The 19,013-nt window shown below is 37.3% G+C and overlaps 1 protein-coding gene across 4 annotated transcripts in view; it reads right to left on the reverse strand.

Annotated features, from left to right (window-relative positions):
- Window positions 1-19,013, reverse strand: part of RYR2 (ryanodine receptor 2) — a 788,503-nt gene that overhangs the window by 18,361 nt on the left and 751,129 nt on the right. For all 4 annotated transcript variants that reach the window (XM_034949586.3, XM_055098600.2, XM_055098645.2 and 1 more), the window contains 4 exons: window positions 18,478-18,611; window positions 14,695-14,755; window positions 9,362-9,508; window positions 6,621-6,755 (listed from right to left, as the gene is read on the reverse strand). In XM_034949586.3, coding sequence (XP_034805477.1) covers window positions 6,621-6,755; window positions 9,362-9,508; window positions 14,695-14,755; window positions 18,478-18,611 — 477 coding nt within the window. The remainder of the gene's footprint in view (window positions 1-6,620; window positions 6,756-9,361; window positions 9,509-14,694; window positions 14,756-18,477; window positions 18,612-19,013) is intronic.

Raw genomic sequence — 19,013 nt, forward strand, 5'->3', positions numbered from 1 at the left:
CAACCTTTCCTGGAAATACCCTTCCTCACTGCTCTCCTTCATTTTACATCAGCTTTATGCATGGTGATGAAGGGATTCCAGCAGAGATCAGTAGTGGACTTAACAGTCATGCTGAAAAGACAGTCTTGTGCATTTGATTATTTAGGCTTAATAAATTACCAAATTTAAAAAGAATAAAATGTACAGTTCACCTGTGGGATGTTGATACTGGTTTTCCCAGCTTCATCCTTTACTACCTGGTCAGCCTTAGACAACTGTATGTAGTTGGCTGTGGTGCTGGAATAGGAGGTATGTGGTGAATAACTTCCAATACATGGCTGTCAGGCTTTCAGCTACCAAATTATCCTGCTGCAACTGAAAATCCTTTTATCCACCTTTCTTTTCATAGAATCAGCCTAAACCTGATAATGAGAGCTGGAGGTGGAAAGAAGTAATGCTGTGAGACAAAAAGATGTGCTTCTTTCAGACAATCCGAGTAATGAGGAAGGAAGGTGCCTGGTCCTACAAAAATTTAGAAGAGGAAGTTGTTGATTTCCAAGATGTTATAGTCTGTGGCTTCCCTCCCTCATCCATCTCCTAAACAGATTCATTCTGAGGTTGATCATAGTTTCTATTGGCTTTAGGGAACACTGAGGGTCAGCTGCTGGTGAAGATCCTTATCAGGCCTTCATCTTGGCAAAAAAAAAAAAAAAGAAAAAAGAAAAAAGGAGCAGATTATTTGTTGGGAAAGTAGGGTAAAGTAAGTGACAACAATTAAGTGAGGTAATTTAGAACAATTACCTAAGCAAGTTTATTTCCCTAGGAGTGTACTTTTCATCTTAAATCACCTGGAAAGCTATTTTTCCCAAAGTGCATAAGTCTTGACACCTTCCCCTGCAGCCTCTGGTTCAGGGGGTCCCTCTCCATCTGAGATGAACATCGTCCTATATGTCAAGTCAGACTCCCTGGCTATCTAGTGACAATCATCTTTCTACCTTGGACTTTACATCATTTTTCACTTTCCCCTCCTACGTTCTTGTAGAGGAGGTTCAAATTCTATCAGGATACTGCTGGTTTAATTAGATTCTCAGGCTCAAAACATCCTAATCTGGGGAAAAAAAAAAAAAAATCCCCGTGACTTGTCTATAACACTGCAGCTATGGCGCCCCCTACTGTAAATTATGAAAAACAGGAGGGCGAGTTGCCTATTTGCAAAACCTAAGATGTTCTCTCAGAACCACAGAAACAACCAGAAACAACAAAGAAACTCAGGATGAAGTGAACAAAATGTGACATGAGTGAGGAAAATTTATCTCAAGAGAGAATATAGACATCGCCCTGTGAAAGGACATGTTCAAGAGACTGTCATAAAGAAAGGATCATCTTTTGAGAACTAAATTAAAGAAATTAAATCTTTGTTTCCTATTCTGTGCTGCTTTCTTGCTGGCAGGCTGGTTTTAATAAGCCTGTATTTTGAAAGCGCACTACTGTAAGTGATCAGTTATATTTTAAATTTTGTTGGCTTTTTAAGGAAGCCCCTGCACAAGTACTGGTAAGAAGCAAATTAAAAGTAAGTGTTTGGATGCTACAATTGGAATGTCAATCTAGGTAATGTGGCCTCCATTCCCGTGTGGGAGTTTTTAAGGACAATCACTGGGATATGAGCGTGTGTAATGCTACACAGACTCCTGTCTGGTTTGACTGATTGGCAGCAGCACGTCACTGTGAATGAGCTAGGGATGAAAAAGTGGCTTGTGTCTTGGGACTGAGTTTTCTCTTGCAGGGAAGAAACATCTAAGACATATACTCACCCCAGTCAAAGACAAGATAGTAAGTTTATTGTTATGTGTAGAGATATAAAAACCTACAACAGAGCTGGTCATAAATAGTCTTACTCATGAGGACAGAAATCCCTCAAACTGAAGAAAATCTAGGCTCTAGTTAAGTCCATAGTTCAGAACATCAACAGGCCATATTTCCTCACCAGAACCAGGTTTCTCTGTCTTCTATATTCATGCCCCCATGAAATTGGGCAAAATTAACCAGGTGAAGGCAGTTGTCTTCCTAAGCAAAATTAACAAAAGCAATGGAAATGCATACTGAGAGTGAGGTTCAAAATGTAGTCATTTAAGGATCCTATGATTACAACTTGAATGGGGTCAACTATGACGACTGCATAATAAAAGGAGAGACCAGGATGTTGCTGGGGTCTCCCTGTGGTACAAAAGGAAGATCTAAAGTCACATATTGTTCTCACTACCTGATACAGGTCACTGAATGTCATTATCTGAAATCATTCCTATTTTTCTATTAATTTTTAGCAATTCTCTGAGCATCATACCCTTTAGGAATACATAACCTAAGTAAACTTTCTGCCCTGAGGCTGGTAGATATTGAGATTTATAAATTTTGTCGGGTGTTTGTCCTAGAATAGAACTGAATTTCCTGGAAGTCACTGCAGGCAATGTACCTGCTACTGCTACCTTCTGCACCTCCCTTGTGCCTTGTAGCCTTTCCTGGCCTCCCACTCCCCTCCTGCCTTCAGGGTCACAGGGTAGAAAGGCTCTGAACACAGCTGATATTAAAGGCAGCGCATGGAAGAGGAGATGAAGGATCCTTAACACATCTTCAGCCCTAGGCCTGGAATGAATGAATAGGTGTGGGAGGAGGGGGTAAAGTGTTGCATGTTAGTGACTCTGATGGAGAGTCGTCACTAGTAACGGGTCAGTCTTATTGCATTGAATCCAGTTTTCTTACAGTTGCTGTAAGTTAAAAAAAAAAAAACAACTTATAAATTTTTCTTTGCTTTGTGGTGTGAGAAAAGCAGCAAAAGGAAGGATAGGAGATGGTTTTAAGAAGTGGGCAGGTGGGCCAAATCAGGGGGTGATAGAAAGGCAGTCAGGGAGGAGGCTCCAGGCAAGGTGCATGAATTATTTGTCCAGCAATTAATCGGAGAAGAAGACTAGCAAATGTAAGTAAGTATTACATCTCAGTCATGCCAACTTACGATGACTAAAATGGATCTCAAGTATTAAGGCACTTGATCTATGTCCGTATCAATATCTTCCACCCTGTGGTATCATGTGACATTAATAAGTTATTTTTATTTCCCTGTCTAGTAGCCACCTAAAGCAACTTCTCAACTGCAATATTTGAGCAGTGATGTTGAATCCCTTATTTTTGTATAGTATATTAAATGTTCTGCATGCGATAGGAATACTGATCCACAAGGTTTTCCAAAACTTCTGGAATTTCTGGGGCACTCTTTTCTTGGAGGATCCCAGAAAAAAGAACGAGCTTAGCAGAATTTCTAGAAAGGTGCTTACCATGCAAATTCTATGAAGGCAGGGACTGTACTTACTCAAGCCTTATCCTTAACAAGTGCCTGGTATAAAAATATCACTAAAATTAATAACAGAAGCATGAATGAAGTTACTATCTGTGAGGTAGTGTAACTTAGAGTACTGGTTGAAGAGTGTCACCTCTTCCTAACTGTGACTTATGACAAGTTACTCAAACTCTTGGTAGCTCAGTTTCCTCATCTGTAAAATGGGAATGATAGCAGTGCCAACCTGCAGCAGAAAGTTGGTAGGAGACTACTGAGTTAATATTTGTAAAGCTCCTGAGACAATGCCTGGCACAATATCATTTATAGCCAAGTGCTATATAAGCACTTGATAAATAAAAAAATCTACATTACAAGACTGTGGATTTGTAACTGGGATGGCATTTTCTTCCAGTTGAGGAATTAAGTTTATGGATGAACAACCATGAACATCAGAGTCCTTTCAGCTTTGACACTCCGTGTCCTCCAAGTAGGTCACTAGCACGTGGAAATCACAAAGTCACATGTGAAACACCTCAGAACGGCAATCGTGACAGGAAATGTTGAAAATTACGGATGGTTTCCACATGAACAATATGATTTGCTCTGCTGTCAACTATGTGTGGACGGATGAGTTGAAAGCTTTTTCCCCCTGCATTCTCCATCAAAAGCATCCCTTTTTGAAGTTCCAAGCCTTCAAAAATTTAATCTTGACCTAAGAAAAGTGAATATTTTTATGTCAGCAAGCTCTTATGTATCCCCAATTTTTAACTAACCTGCAATTCATTTGAGAGTTATTTATTCTCAAGATTTTTTTATTAAAAAGAAAGTTGGGAAGAGAACAAAATGCCTAATATTGAAAAGCTAAAGAATGACAATCTTGTCTGAAGCTCTCTAAATTAGTAAATAAAAGAATATTTGTTTAAAGGAGAGGAAGGATGGGCAATTCTATATTAACGATCATTTATGATAAAGTTTTAAATACAGAAAAACTTCTTTACACAAATAAGAGATTTGGGCTATAAATAAATGGCTCAAGAACAGGCAGTGGATCAAAATGTAACATCGAGTTTCAGCAGAGCTTCCCTCAACCTCTGTCCTTTAATTCCCTCAGGTCAGCCACCTGTATGTTCTGTTCTCTCCTCCCTGCCAGGAAACAGTCACTGCATGTAGTTATACTAATTTTGGGAATAACTGAAGGCAGATTATCTTTTATAACATGGTGGGGAAAAAACTGTCTTAGGCTTTTAAAAATAAAAAAATACCTACGGTAAAAAGAAATAGTATCAATAATTCAGACAGGAGTAAAGTCTATAAAATGAAAAGCAAACAAGTTTCTTTCCCCTGTGATCTATGGTCCTACCCCTGTAGGAATGCTTGTTCACAGTGTCCTATGAATAAATCCCTCCAGAAAAATGTTATGCATATTCCAGCATATCAAAAATATGAATTATTGTGCATACATAATTTCACACAATTAGGATCCTATCATACTGATCCAAGATCTTGATTTTTTAAATTAAATGTAATTTAATTAAAATGTAATTTATATATCTCTCCATAACTGTATACATGAATTTCTCTCATTTTCAAACAGATGCATACTTGTTATGGATTTATCATAACTGACTTAATCAGGACACTACTAATGATCATTTAGATTATTCCTAGCTTGTGAGGGCAGCTAATGTTCTTGAACATACAGAGGCTTGTTTGTGAGTAAACCTTTAGGTAAATTACTAGCAGTGGAATTAATAGGTCAAAGGATATATATACTTAAAAATTTGATAGGTATCACAAAACTTCTCTAAAATTGTTGTCAATTCAAATTCCGAACCAGAGTCATGAAAATGCTGATTTTTCCCATCAATTCACCAACTGTGGGTTTTAACAAACGTGAATACTTTGCAAACCTGATAGGTAAAAAGTGTTTTTTTCATTGTTTTAATTTGCATGTCTTTCACTTTGACAGAGGCTGAGCATCTTTTCAAATTTGCAAGCCCACTGAATTAATTTTACCGTGAATTGTCTGGTCATGTGACTTACTTGTTTTTCTATTGGCTTATTTCTTATTGATGTGATAAGGACTTGGTAGATTAAGGAAAATGACCCTTTGTTATGGTGTTAAATATATCTTTCCCAGTTTACCATTTGCCTTTATGACTTTATTTATAGTTGCTCCTTTTTCAAATAATGTTTATGCTTTCATAGATCCTGAGTTTTACGTCATACTCAGACCCTTCTCCATGTAAAAATGAGTATTACTATTATTTAAGGCATCAAATTCTGTCTTGTGATTATTCCTTCTTATTGCATTAAAATATGCTCAATTCAGAATTTATTTTTATTTAAAAAGCAAGGTTGGCATCCATTATTATCATTTCCCCCCAAACAGCTTGTCCATGGTACTAATGTCATTTATTAAATTATTTTTCATTTCATTACTTCAAAAGATCTTTATCATCTTTTAATTTCCATGAGTATTTGCATCTGTTTCTGAACTACTCTGTCCCACTGAGTTGTCATTCTTTAGTATAAAATTATCTTAATTGTTAGTCTTTGTAATACAGGTCATTCTCATCAATCTTTTGGGCTATTTTTTCTAGAGTAATTTATGTATCATTATATCAGCCTCTATACCTACATCCCCAACACAAATGATGTAGGTATTTTCGTGAGGAGCTTACTGAAGGATACATCTCTTTCCAGCTAGTGATATATATTTTGTCTCATGTTCCCCTTCCTGATCTAAGATCTCATGTATGATTACCTCTCAGCTGCCAATATTAGAGAGACAGGTTGTAGAACAGTGATATAAAGCAATATGAAAGCTTTAACAGTGTTGATTTTTGAAAACCAAGACCAAAAAAGACATTTAAGCCAAGATACTCAATATAAAAGCAAAAACCAGTAGTTCTAGGAAGAGATATATTTTTGAAATTTAGTAATTTCAGTTAAAGTCATTAAGGTGAACAAAAAACTAAGGCTTCCAAATGTTCTCTGGGAAATAGTTTTACCTGTTGTCCTGGGATATGTGAACAACAGGCTTAAGTGATGACATTACTCCTTCGAGTTCTAAGTACATTACTCAGCAATTCTAATTATTAGGCTGTGCAGCACATATGGAAAATTGACAGAAATGCTCCTTTATGTTCTGCTAAAATTGAAAACTGCTGACTCTTTAAACAGCCATGCAACTTTTTATTTGTTTAGACTATTTTCTATTTTGTACTGTTAGAGAATAAATACACAATTACTTAGACTGCAGAAGCAGGAGACATTTTTGTTTATGTGAGATCAAAGGTTATGAACTTACTGTTAGCATATCATCACATTTCATATCTGGTGTATCACCATCTTCACTTTTATTGTAGAATTTTCGGAAAAAATTGAATGCCACCACAGTGTATAGGTATACAACAACAGCTAATAAGCCAACGGTTAATACGAGCTGGAAAACAATGTGACAAGGACCAGGTATTAGAAATGTAGGACATACAATTGACACGTGACATCTACGTGGGTGGCGAGTGCTCTAGTGAGAACACAGCCGTGTTTACTAGAAGCTAATGGGATCCATAACTTATTTCTCACCTTTCTTAGCCCCCTCGTGCAGACATTTATTTTCATATTCTCTTTATCAAGTTGTCAGACTTTATTTTATTTTATTATTTTGTTTTTTTTTTTTTTGAGACAGAGTTTCTGTCGCCAGGCTGGAGTGCAGTGGCACAATCATGGCTCACTGCAACCTCTGCCTCCCAGGTTCAAGCGATTCTCCTGCCTCAGCCTCCCGAGTAGTGGGGATTATAGGCATGCGCCACCACACCCAGCTAATTTTGTATTTTTAGTAGAGATGGGGTTTCTCCATGTTCGTCAGGCTGGTCTCGAACTCCCGACCTCAGGCGATCTGCCCGCCTCGGCCTCTCAAAGTGCTGGGATTACAGGCGTGAGCCACCGTGCCTGGCCCTTTCTTCATTTTATGAGGGCTATTTTCTATAAATTACATTCCTAATAAAATGCATTTTGTTTTTGTTATGACTATAAATTATTTTTAAATTTTCAATCATATCCTAAACTAAATAGAAATTTGTATTGCCCCTGAAATCTGGGGACACACAACTAGTAATAATGTATAATATAAATATTTTTTAAAACTGAGAAATCTTGCTTTGTAAACAATGACCAAAGTGAAAAACACCACAGCTAGTGACCAACACTATTTTGAAGGCTTTTTTTCTCAATCTATAATTAAATGTCTCTGTTTGAAAGGTCTTTCAGCTCTATGTAATCTGTTTTTAATTCCAAATTATACTTTAATTTTTGGATAGCTATAAGTATATGATAGAATTGTAGAGTATTTTTGATAGAATATGTATATGCTAAAAATGTGGCTTTTCACCAAGTTGGTGAAAATGTATTTCTGGTTTCATCACAGAAATTTGACCACACTAACATGCTTTATCTTTATGTGTACTTTCTCTGATTACAGCACATCTTTATGGTCTTGACTGCAACTGCTTATGCTGATTAAGTCTTTACAAAATCACTTTATAATTATCTGGAGAAAACATGTTACCTTAACAGAGGGTTTCATTCATTTCTATAAATGAAGTACAAGGCTACTGTGAATTTCTGCATGTTTCACCTGTTAGGACTATAAAGCTCTACATATTTCTACAAATGAAAATTTGAGGCCAGGTGGGGTGGCTCATGCCTGTAATCCCAGCACTTTGGGAGGCCGAGGCAGGCAGATCACCTGAGGTCAGAAGTTCAAGACCAGCCTGGCCAACATGGTGAAACCCCATCTCTACTAAAAATACAAAAATTAGCCGGGCATGGTGGCACGCGCCTATAATCCCAGCTATGCAGGAGGCTGAGGCAGGAGAATCACTTGAACCTAGGAGGCGGAGGTTGCAGTGAGCCGAGATCGCGCCACTGCACTCCAGCCTGGGTGACAGAGCAAGACTCTGTCTTAAAAACAAACAAACAAAGAAAATTTGATACTTCAAAAAGAAACCCCACAAAGCTCAGAAACTGAAAGTAGTGCCGGACCTTTTATGTAGAAACACACATACATTTGGCATCTCCAGTTCTTTACTACATATACTGGGAGCTCAAACACATCTTATTAACTGACAGATAAATAGACTCTTTTGTCACTAGACCCATGACTTGCCATGCACACCATAGTCATACTCAGAACCTAAAGTGACATATGTAAGAATCATGCTGAAATTTAGAAAACTAATGATAATGTGGACCTAACTGTGGACCCGGTTCAAAGCTTTTAGAGAGGCAATTATTTTAAAATGTGCTGGGCTACAAGACTCTGGAAATGAAGGATTCTGTTAATCCAAATAACTAACACAGAATATGTTACCACCCAGTGGACACTTGAAAAATAGCAAATGAATGAATCAATGCATACTTCTGCAATATGCTTCATGATAATGGAAAGTTTTAACATTAAAAACAGGTTCCATTAGAACGTAAGTGCATTTTCTGGACCTAGACCAGTTTTCTTCCGAGTCAGCATGACCTTGTCAAATATGAAACATTATCCTTTTTGCTCAATTTAAAAGTAAAGAGTACATGAATATCCAGTTTAAAAATACTACATTAAAATGCAGCATCTCATATTTTACAACTAATACAATGAGTGGGTCAGGATTCTGTAACCTATTTTGGTTCTCCATAATAGCAAGTGGAGCAAATACTATACTAGGAACAAAATAATAACTAAGTTCCTGAGTGCTTGATATGTGCCAGGGGCTGTGTTAAGGCATATACATTTGTTTTTATTTCATTTTCACAAAAATCTGGTAAGGTATGTACTTTTATTATTTTCAATTAATTTATCCAAAGTCAAGCCAAGGCTTGAGTATAGGCCTAGGAGACCCTCAAACTACTAATCCTGCAGTTTAGAACAGGTGCAGACCCTCCCTTCAAAAAAATCTTTGAAACTGTACATTGTCATTTGAGGGGTAGTTTTATTTTTCTTTGCTTTATTTGTTGCTTTTTTATTTTCTGCAAGGGGGAAAAAGATAAACTGTTTACCTGTTTGCCATTGTGAGTTACTGAGGACAAGATGGTTCTTAATGTCTTGAATCCCATAGCAATGTCGAGAAGGTGAGCGGCAAAAAAAAAGTTGTTATAGTGTCCAAGAACAGACATAGTCATATACCAGGCTAGGTAGAGGAAGGACTATTAAGACAAAACGTGGGGAAAGAACATGTCAGAAAACAGAATGCATGACTATTGTTATGGGTTAAGCAAAATAAGCCAGGAACAGAAAGCTAAACTCTACATGTTCTCACTCTCATGTGGAATCTTAAAAAGTTAATCTCATGGAAGTAAAAAGTAGGAGAGAGGACACTAGAGACTGGGGAGAAAAAGGAGAGGTAGGAATAGGGAGAGATTTGTTTAAAGATACAAAGTTATAGCTAGATAGAAAAAATAAGTTCTGGGGTTCTATACCGCTGTAGGATGACGGCAGGTCACAATAATATATAGTTTCAAATAGCTAGAAGGAGGATATTAAATGTTCCCAACACAAAGAAGTGATAAATGTTAAAGATAATGCATATACTAATTACCCTGATCTGATTACATTGTATTTATCAAAATATCACTAGGTACCCCATGAATATGTCAATTAAAAAAATAAAATTAAAAAGCAACTCTGATTTCACTCTGTTATAATTACTCCATTTACTTCATCTTCGTACACTATACTTTTTTTTTTTTTTTTTTTTTTTTTTTTTTTTTTTTTTTTTTTGAGACAGAGTCTAGCTCTGCCGCCCAGGCTGAAGTGCAGTGGCACAATCTCAGCTCACTGCAAGCTCTGCCTCCCAGGTTCATGCCATTCTCCTGCCTCAGCCTCCCGAGTAGCTGGGACTACAAGCGTCCGCCACCACGCCCGGCTAATTTTTTTGTATTTTTAGTAGAGACGGGGTTTCACCGTGTTAACCAGGATGGTCTTGATCTCCTAACCTCGTGATCCACCCGCCTCGGCCTCCCAAAGTGCTGGGATTACAGGCGTGAGCCACTGCGCCTGGCTCACTATACATTTTCACAATTCTAGTTAGCTGTATCAGTTTGTTCTTTGTGTGTTTTATTTTTACTTAATTTGTTCTGAAAATTAAGTATTTTATTTTTACTTAATTTGTTCTCCTTTAAAACAGTTTTAAAGTGTTTTAGGAATTGTCGTTGTTATTTATCCTCCGACAGAGAAACATTTATTGACTTCCTACTCTGCAGCAGGCTTTCTCAACCCAGCGCTATTGATATTTTGGTTCAGATAATCCTTTATTATGGGTGCTGTTCTGTGCATGGTAGGATGGCAAGCAGCATCAACTGGATGGCAAGCAGCATCAACTAGATGCAGCATCAACTAGATGCAGCATCAACTAGATGCAGCATCAACTAGATGCAGCATCAACTAGATGCAGCATCAACTAGATGCCAATAGCACCGACCCCACCTCTCCCCCAAGTCATGACAACCAAAAATGTCTCCAGATATTGCCAAACATCATTAGCAGAGAAAACTGTTCCCCAGTAGAGAAGAACCCTTGCTCTACAGCCAACAAAAGAACCAGTCGCTTTCTCTGCCTCCTTTTCTTCCCTTCTTTGCTTTTCATTTATTCACTCACTAAATCAGTGTTTGCTGAGACCTACTAGTTATGAAATTATATGAAGTGTTTTATTAACCAAGCATCTCACTTTACGTGAGCCACAGTAAGTCTAGGAGAAACCCAAATACCATGTGATGTCACTGAAAGCTGTAATACACCTAATAATACTATTGGTACTGTTGTAGAAGTCTCCTGGGTTATAATCAATGTTGATTATTCACATAGGCTGGAAAATGAATACACTTTCGGGGGAGGGCCAGGACTAATGCAGAATAAAAATACGGTGGCTGCTCTTACTTATGGGACTACAGTCTCTGCTCCATAAGGAATGTTTTGCTAGTGGAGTCAGAAACTACCCATTTGGGGAAACGGCGGACACCTTCATTTTGACTGTAAGATATCTTAATCTTTCACAGAGAATAAAAAGAGGGGGCTGAGCTAGTAAAGGGATTTCAAGGACCATGTGGAACTGAAGCTAGAGGTCAAGTGGCAGAAAAGAAAACAGCATTTTTATTTATTTATTTTTTTCCAGAAAGTGTTTCTTTTTTTTTTTTTTAATTATACTTTAAGTTTTAGGGTACATGTGCACATTGTGCAGGTTAGTTACATATGTATACATGTGCCATGCTGGTGCGCTGCACCCACTAACTCGTCATCTAGCATTAGGTATATCTCCCAGTGCTATCCCTCCCCCCTCCCCACTCCCCACCACAGTCCCCAGAGTGTGATATTCCCCTTCCTGTGTCCATGTGATCTCATTGTTCAATTCCCACCTATGAGTGAGAATATGCGGTGTTTGGTTTTTTGTTCTTGCGATAGTTTACTGAGAATGATGGTTTCCAATTTCATCCATGTCCCTACAAAGGATATGAACTCATCATTTTTTATGGCTGCATAGTATTCCATGGTGTATATGTGCCACATTTTCTTAATCCAGTCTATCATTGTTGGACATTTGGGTTGGTTCCAAGTCTTTGCTATTGTGAATAATGCCGCAATAAACATACGTGTGCATGTGTCTTTATAGCAGCATGATTTATAGTCATTTGGGTATATACCCAGTAATGGGATGGCTGGGTCAAATGGTATTTCTAGTTCTAGATCCCTGAGGAATCGCCACACTGACTTCCACAATGGTTGAACTAGTTTACAGTCCCACCAACAGTGTAAAAGTGTTCCTATTTCTCCACATCCTCTCCAGCACCTGTTGTTTCCTGACTTTTTAATGATTGCCATTCTAACTGGTGTGAGATGATATCTCATAGTGGTTTTGATTTGCATTTCTCTGATGGCCAGTGATGATGAGCATTTTTTCATGTGGAAAACAGCATTTTTAAAAAGCACACTGAGGTAAGACTAAACAGAGTTTGCTTGGGAAGGAAAATTTGGTTTGAGTGGTGGGTTCCTTTTTGCAAGACCAAGTTGGAAAAGTGTGGCAGTGTTGGAGAGGCTTGAGGGCAAGTTAAAGGACATTTGTGTACCCCACAGGAACTTGAGTGCCACTGCAGTACCATGAGAAGGATAACGGTTTGTGAAAAATGGCATTTTAGGAAAATTTCTTTAGCACCTACTAAGTGCTGGTCAATGTTCAATATATTTGCACACATGGTCTCTTTTTTATTTTAGCAAGATCTCTGATGAATAGGCACGTTTAGCCCCAATTTATATATGAGGAAGTGAGCTTGCTCTAGTTAAGCTATTGTCTAAAAACATTGTAAGTGGCACAGCCATTAAATTAGAAGACTACTGGACAAACCCCAGGGTGAGGTTACCAGATCCAAAAAAGCAGCAAAAGTGGTAAAGATAGAAGGGAGAATTACAGAGGACACAAACAGGACCAAGATTCAGCAAATAATCAAATACATGCATTGGAGGGAGAAAGAAGAGGAGGAGTCCATATGAATAATTTAAGCTTAGGTAGTAAGAAGAACAAAAATACTAAAAGAGAAAATTGTAGACCGAAGACTGGTTTTGGTGGGGAGGAGCAGAGGAGAAGGAAGATGAAAATTTGCCATGGGACATTCAGATGGAGCTGATCTAATGAGGCATTAAGAAATGCAAGACTGGGCGCGGTGGCTCACGCTTGTAATCCCAGTACTTTGGGAGGCCAAGGCGGTCGGTTCACGAGGTCGGGAGATCGAGACCATCCTGGCTAACATGGTGAAACCCCGTCTCTACCTACTAAAAGTACAAAAAATTAGCCGGGCATGGTGGCGGGCGCCTGTAGGCCCAGCTACTCAGGAGGCTGAGGCAGAATGGTGTGAACCCAGGAGGCGGAGCTTGCAGTGAGCGGACAGCGTGCCACTGCACTCCAGCCTGGGCGACAGTGCAAGACTCTGTCTCAAAAAAAAGAGAAAAATGCAAAGACTGAGGAAACGGAAAATTTATGGGCATAAGATGAGTAACGACCTAAGTGACAAGCTGGGCCAAAGGTGCATGTGTGGTCTACACATGTGCTTGCTGCACAGTAAAATTTGAATGAGAGAGAAAGAATAAATGATTTTTAGTTTAGGTATATCCCATGAAGTAATTTGGGACATACTTATGCTAAATATTATTTTCTGCTTATCTAAAATTTACATTTAACTAGGAATTCTGAATTTCGTCTGGTAACCATGGCTATGTTTCAGAGAGACACAGTAATAGTGAAGAATGAATGCATGTTGAGAGGTGATTGGCCAAACAGAAGCCATGAAACTGCAGGTGGATAAAAGCCTACTAAGGTAGCAGAACGCTGTCTGAGGAAAGACTCCGTCCTGGATCTATCTATGCCCAAGTTATCAAGAGGACAAAAAAACTACAAAGCAAGATGAATATTATGGATAAGCTGCATCTGGGCAGAAGCTGCATCTGGGCAAAAGTGGGCTATGCAAATACTGTGGCATGGAAGATTGAGCTTAGCAGGCAGAACTTAAGATGGACTGGCCACTTCAGTGGAAAATGCCAACTAGGGCCAAAGTTGAGGTTGCCCTCTTGTTATTCAGCGGAGTTGCTCCCATTTGGATGAGAAATTAGTTGTAAGATAGTGTATTAATAGTTTATGGTTCTGAAAGATACTTGGAAGACCTGATTTTGAACTCTTAGAGAATGTTCCTAAGACACCGAGAGTTCTGGGCCCCTGGTTGGATGAGGGAAGGGGTAAGGATAGAGGCAGGAGAATTTGGGGGCTATCAAAGGCTTCTAAATAGGAGAATGGAACTAATTGAACTATATAAGTCAGTGCTGAAATTAAAGAGTGAAATCTTGAGACACCTGGTGGTTTTTAGTAATAGGTAATTTTTTTCTATTTTATTTGGATATATATTAGGGCCCTATATTTAGTCTCCAAAGGCTCTTTGGTAAAAGGAGAATAAAAATAAAATAAAATAAAACTCCATAAGTTAATGTACTTAATTTGGGGAAAACCTAAATTTAGCACAATTAATGTTCTTTTAAAATTATTTAGGAGTTTCTTTTTAACATCTATAAAACTGAAGTATGCCATTGTCCAATTAAAACCTTAATGAACGTACTCACAAATCTGCATCTCAGTTTTTCATATATTTTCATTTTAATATTTCAGCTATTGAAAGAAATGGAATGAGAGATGGGCTCATTAATCATATCATTCTGTGGGTCTCTCTCCAGATCTGGTCTGTATGAAATGAAATGGTATTTGAAACATTTTCTAAATAACCAGCCTTCCATCTGCAGAACTCCCACAGACTTATCTAATCAGAGTGCATTTTCTTTTGTGATAATGAAGTAGGCTTACATTGTCAGTGAAAACGACTCCTAGTTTCCACATCTGATACTTCACATCAATGGAGTTCAGTCTGCAATGACAAAAAAAAAAAAAACAACGTGTAGTTATGCACATTAACCAAAGTTTCATAGGCTTGCGAGAGCCTGACAGCCTTCACGTTCAATGGGACAAGACTTGGACACCTTCTCGGGAAACTAGTTCTATCCCAGATGCCGAGGGAGGAGCTGAGAGCCAACTCTGACACTGTATCCTAGAGTTTCATGATGTGTTCTTAGAGGATCTTGGAAAACAAAACACCATCACCTTCGTCTTATGTTATTTAAAAATAGTCCTTTCTTTTTCACCTTTCCCTTTCCTACATTCAGTATTAACATTTTTTTTTTTTTTTGAGACAGAGTTGCACTCATTCACCCAGACTAGAATGCAATGGTGCAATCTTGGCTTACTGCAATCTCTGCCTCCCAGGTTCAAGCGATTCTCATGCCTCAGCCTCCCGAGTAGCTGGGATTACAGGCATGTGTTACCGCTCCCGGCGAATTTTTTTTTTTTTTTTTTTTTTTTGTAGAGATGGGGTTTCATCATGTCGGCCAGGCTGGTCTTGAACTCCTGATCTCAGGGGATCTGTCCGCTTTGGCCTCCCGAAGTGCTGGGATTACATGCATGCACCATTGTGCCCAGCTACATATAACATTTATTCCTTGAAACTACTAAATTGGCCAACATATGTACACCTCAAACATTTCCTCACTAACTTTCATATGCATTTGCAATTGCATTCCAACAGAATAACTTTTGATTCAAATAATAAAAGCTAGCATAAATATACACATTTATTTTACAACTACCTTATTTTATAAATGAAAGAGCTTTTAAATTGTTTTTACTTCGTTTCCAGAAAATTCACCTTCTCTGTTTCCTTTTACATCCAGGCAGGAATTTAGCCCTTCCCCTCAGTTCTCATAGCATTTTGTAGACAATTCCTTTTATTATTATTTTCCACATTGTCTTACAGTTGTGGGTGCTGGTATATGCATGTAGGTGGTTATATGCCTCTCTCACTTGTCTGTGAACTCCCCAGCTCACACACTGAATGTCTAAATACATATATGTTGAATGGATAAATACTAAAGTAAATATTTGTGATCTTTGCAGATTACAAACAGGTATATTAAAATATATGTGTTAATTTTCATTTTTTCAGAACTTGCCACTGATTTATAGGCTAGAAATTATAACTTTGCCAGCCTTTCCAATATTCCAGCTCTAAGTAATTGATATGAAATAATGCAATATAATGGCAATATTATTTTCTAAAGGGTTTCTCTAGACTTAATGTTTTAGTCTTTATTGACTTCTTTAATCATTTCTTTTAATTAAGCGAATCTTAAATTATAAATGCTAAGTAGTTGCAAATCGAAGGTGACTTTTTAGGAGATTTTTTTCACTAAGGGTTAAGGCTCATTTAACTTACTCCAGGATTAAAAACAATTTTTTTTCCTTAAATAAAGTTATCTTTGAACTATAATTAATTTTATTATCACAGGAGCCTTTAAAAAAAAGTGCCACAAATATTTACAACAGGTTTCAATATAAGAATTTTTTTTCTTAAATGAAAAAAGGAAGAGTTGGGGGAAAAAATGTAGTAGTTTGCATGGGAGCATAATTATTTTACATTAAAGCAATCTAAAACAGAATAATGGTTTATATCAGGATGTATGAATTTCCTATGGTGGTTTCTTATTTTATTTTAAAAGTTATTCTTATGAGTTATTTTCCATCTCTAGCATACATTAGTGTGAGAGTATACCATCACTATCACACAGCACTCATTTCTCAGCACTCATTTCTCACCCGTAGGTGGTAGCCATGCTGTTTCGGTGAGGCTGACCCCACCTCTGGGGGAGGGCCATGGCTGAGCTAAGCCAATCAGAACACGGCCTTCCTGGTTGGGGGGCGGGGGGACTCCAAAGCTCCAGTCAAGGGTAAACTATAACCGGGAAGGTGAGTTTTGGAGATGTTTTGAGACATGAGCTCCTTTCCTCCCCAGTGAGGACACAAATGAAGACACCTGCAGCCTTCCAGACTGCTTGCAGCTATTCCACCCCCAGGAATGGAGCTGGCCACTTATTTAAAGGTGCACATACCAAGCCTTATGTGTTTGATAAATAAATACATAAATCATTTTGTATTTGAATGTTCCCATTAAGATAGCGTTCATATAGAAATCGGATAATCTTTTAAAACCTGACCTTCCTAAATGCTTTAGTAAAGAGACATTATATGTAAATCTTTTTCCTAGTTGTACATTATTTACCAGAACTTTATTCTTCTAATTTTATTCTCCATATGTCAAGGTGTTAAATGCCATATGAACTTCTTGGTACTTTGCTAGGGGTCAAACTTACAAACAGTTACTATGTATAATGGTAGAAAACTATGCCAATTTAAAACTATTTCTTCATAGTAGAAAAACAGTCTAAACTTCCCTTCTATTTTTTCAGACTTTTTTTTAGAGTCACAAATATGACCACAGAAAATGCATAACTCAGTAAAACTATTTAATTCTATATTGCTTATTAAGGATCTGAAAATGTTTGTGGGATGCTCAGCCTCACACCCTAGTTCTTGTTTCATGATATTCTAACAAACATAAGGAACACAGGTCCTAAGGATTGCCCATCTGTGTTTCATTTTACAGGCAGCGGCACAACCTTTAAATATACATTTGTTTTCCTAGAGTACTCAAGTAATATTTTGGAACTTAATTCATATTTGCTGATCCAAGTTGTTTTCAGTAAGTTCAAAAACAAGTTCACCTTAATTTTAAAGACCCAAGAAGCTCTAATAAGTTTTCAGATAGATAAAAACAATATGACCAATGAGATAGGCCAGCTAAACTATCTTTAATGCTAGCTAACAGATTAAGAAAATAACACTGCTGCACAGAACCAGAAATATATTTTCAAAGTAACCATCACATCCCTACTCATGTTAAGAGAAAGTATTATGTTTCTTCCAAAATCATTAAGTGACTACAATAAGCAATTACGTTTTTAAAAGCATGTTTTACTTTTATTCCAGAGATTCAGTTGATCAAATTTGCTAAATGGGTGTGTGTATATATCTGTACACTCACACTATATATGTGTGTGTGTGTGTGTGACATTTAAATTCAGGTGCATTCAACTCAACTGGTTAGAAACATATTATTCCATGAAAGCAGTATATAAAGAGTGTTTCATTTTGAAGTAAACTTTACAAGTAATGGTATGATGGTATATTATTTCTGATGCACTAAGCCTTTGCTGTTCAAAACAATACAATAATTATAGTAAAGTAATATGAGTTCCTCTGAACATTTTAAATACAAGGGCTACATAGTTCCCTTTTCCAAAACATAAGAAAAATTAACATTTTTTCAAACAGGAATTACCAGTAAACAGCCATATATTGAGTTTTTGCATGTGTTTTACTTAGATTTAAGGATCATTTAAAGACGGAAAAGGCAAATTAAGTCAAAACATAAATAGTCTTTCTGTTCTCTTATAAATATTAAAAGGCACCTCCAAAAATTAATAGAAAAAAATCCAAAAATAATAGAAAAAAATCCAATAATTCCAGAGTTCCAAATACCAAGAAGTGTAAAAGTAGACTTTATAATACTTTCTGTTTTCCTCATCTATCTATTCTTCTGACATTGAAGGAAAGGAAATCAATGCACAAGTTTAAAAATGTATTAATGTTTTCCCCTTTCAATCTAAGTCTGTAGGATAGAGCCGAAGTAACACTTACACAGCTGATAAGGAGCTGTCTTTCTTTGGCTTCTTCTTTTCTCTGGCATCACTGAAGTCCAGAGCTGCCTTGTCCATGCCAAGTAATTCACTGATTCTGTCTCGGCCGTAGAACTCTCCATACTTATCCATAACCTTGGGGTATGAGAGAAAGCATTTTGTTGGCTTCAACCATTAAGTAACATCATCTATATGTGTGTATAAAACATCTAATTATTTTTATACTTACTGTATATTTGCCCTAACAATCACTTAAAATCTAGTATATGGCTCACCTTCTGTGATCACACTGCTTAAGGTCTAAACAAATTCACAGCATTTTACATAATACCTATCTGAGGAACAAGATTTCTCTCTCATTCAAGAGAGGGAGACATACCAAGGAAGAAGATGAGCTGAAATAAAAGCATAAGAAATGGAGGGAAATGGAATGAGAATGACCTTTACTAAATTAATACTTTGTGCCAAAAATTATGCTTCATTCCATGTGACTGTCACAATATGTAGGTTTCATGTTATTGATATTCTGCAGATAAA

The sequence above is a fragment of the Pan paniscus genome, chromosome 1, assembly GCF_029289425.2.
Source record: "Pan paniscus chromosome 1, NHGRI_mPanPan1-v2.0_pri, whole genome shotgun sequence".
NCBI classification, from domain to species: domain Eukaryota; kingdom Metazoa; phylum Chordata; class Mammalia; order Primates; family Hominidae; genus Pan; species Pan paniscus.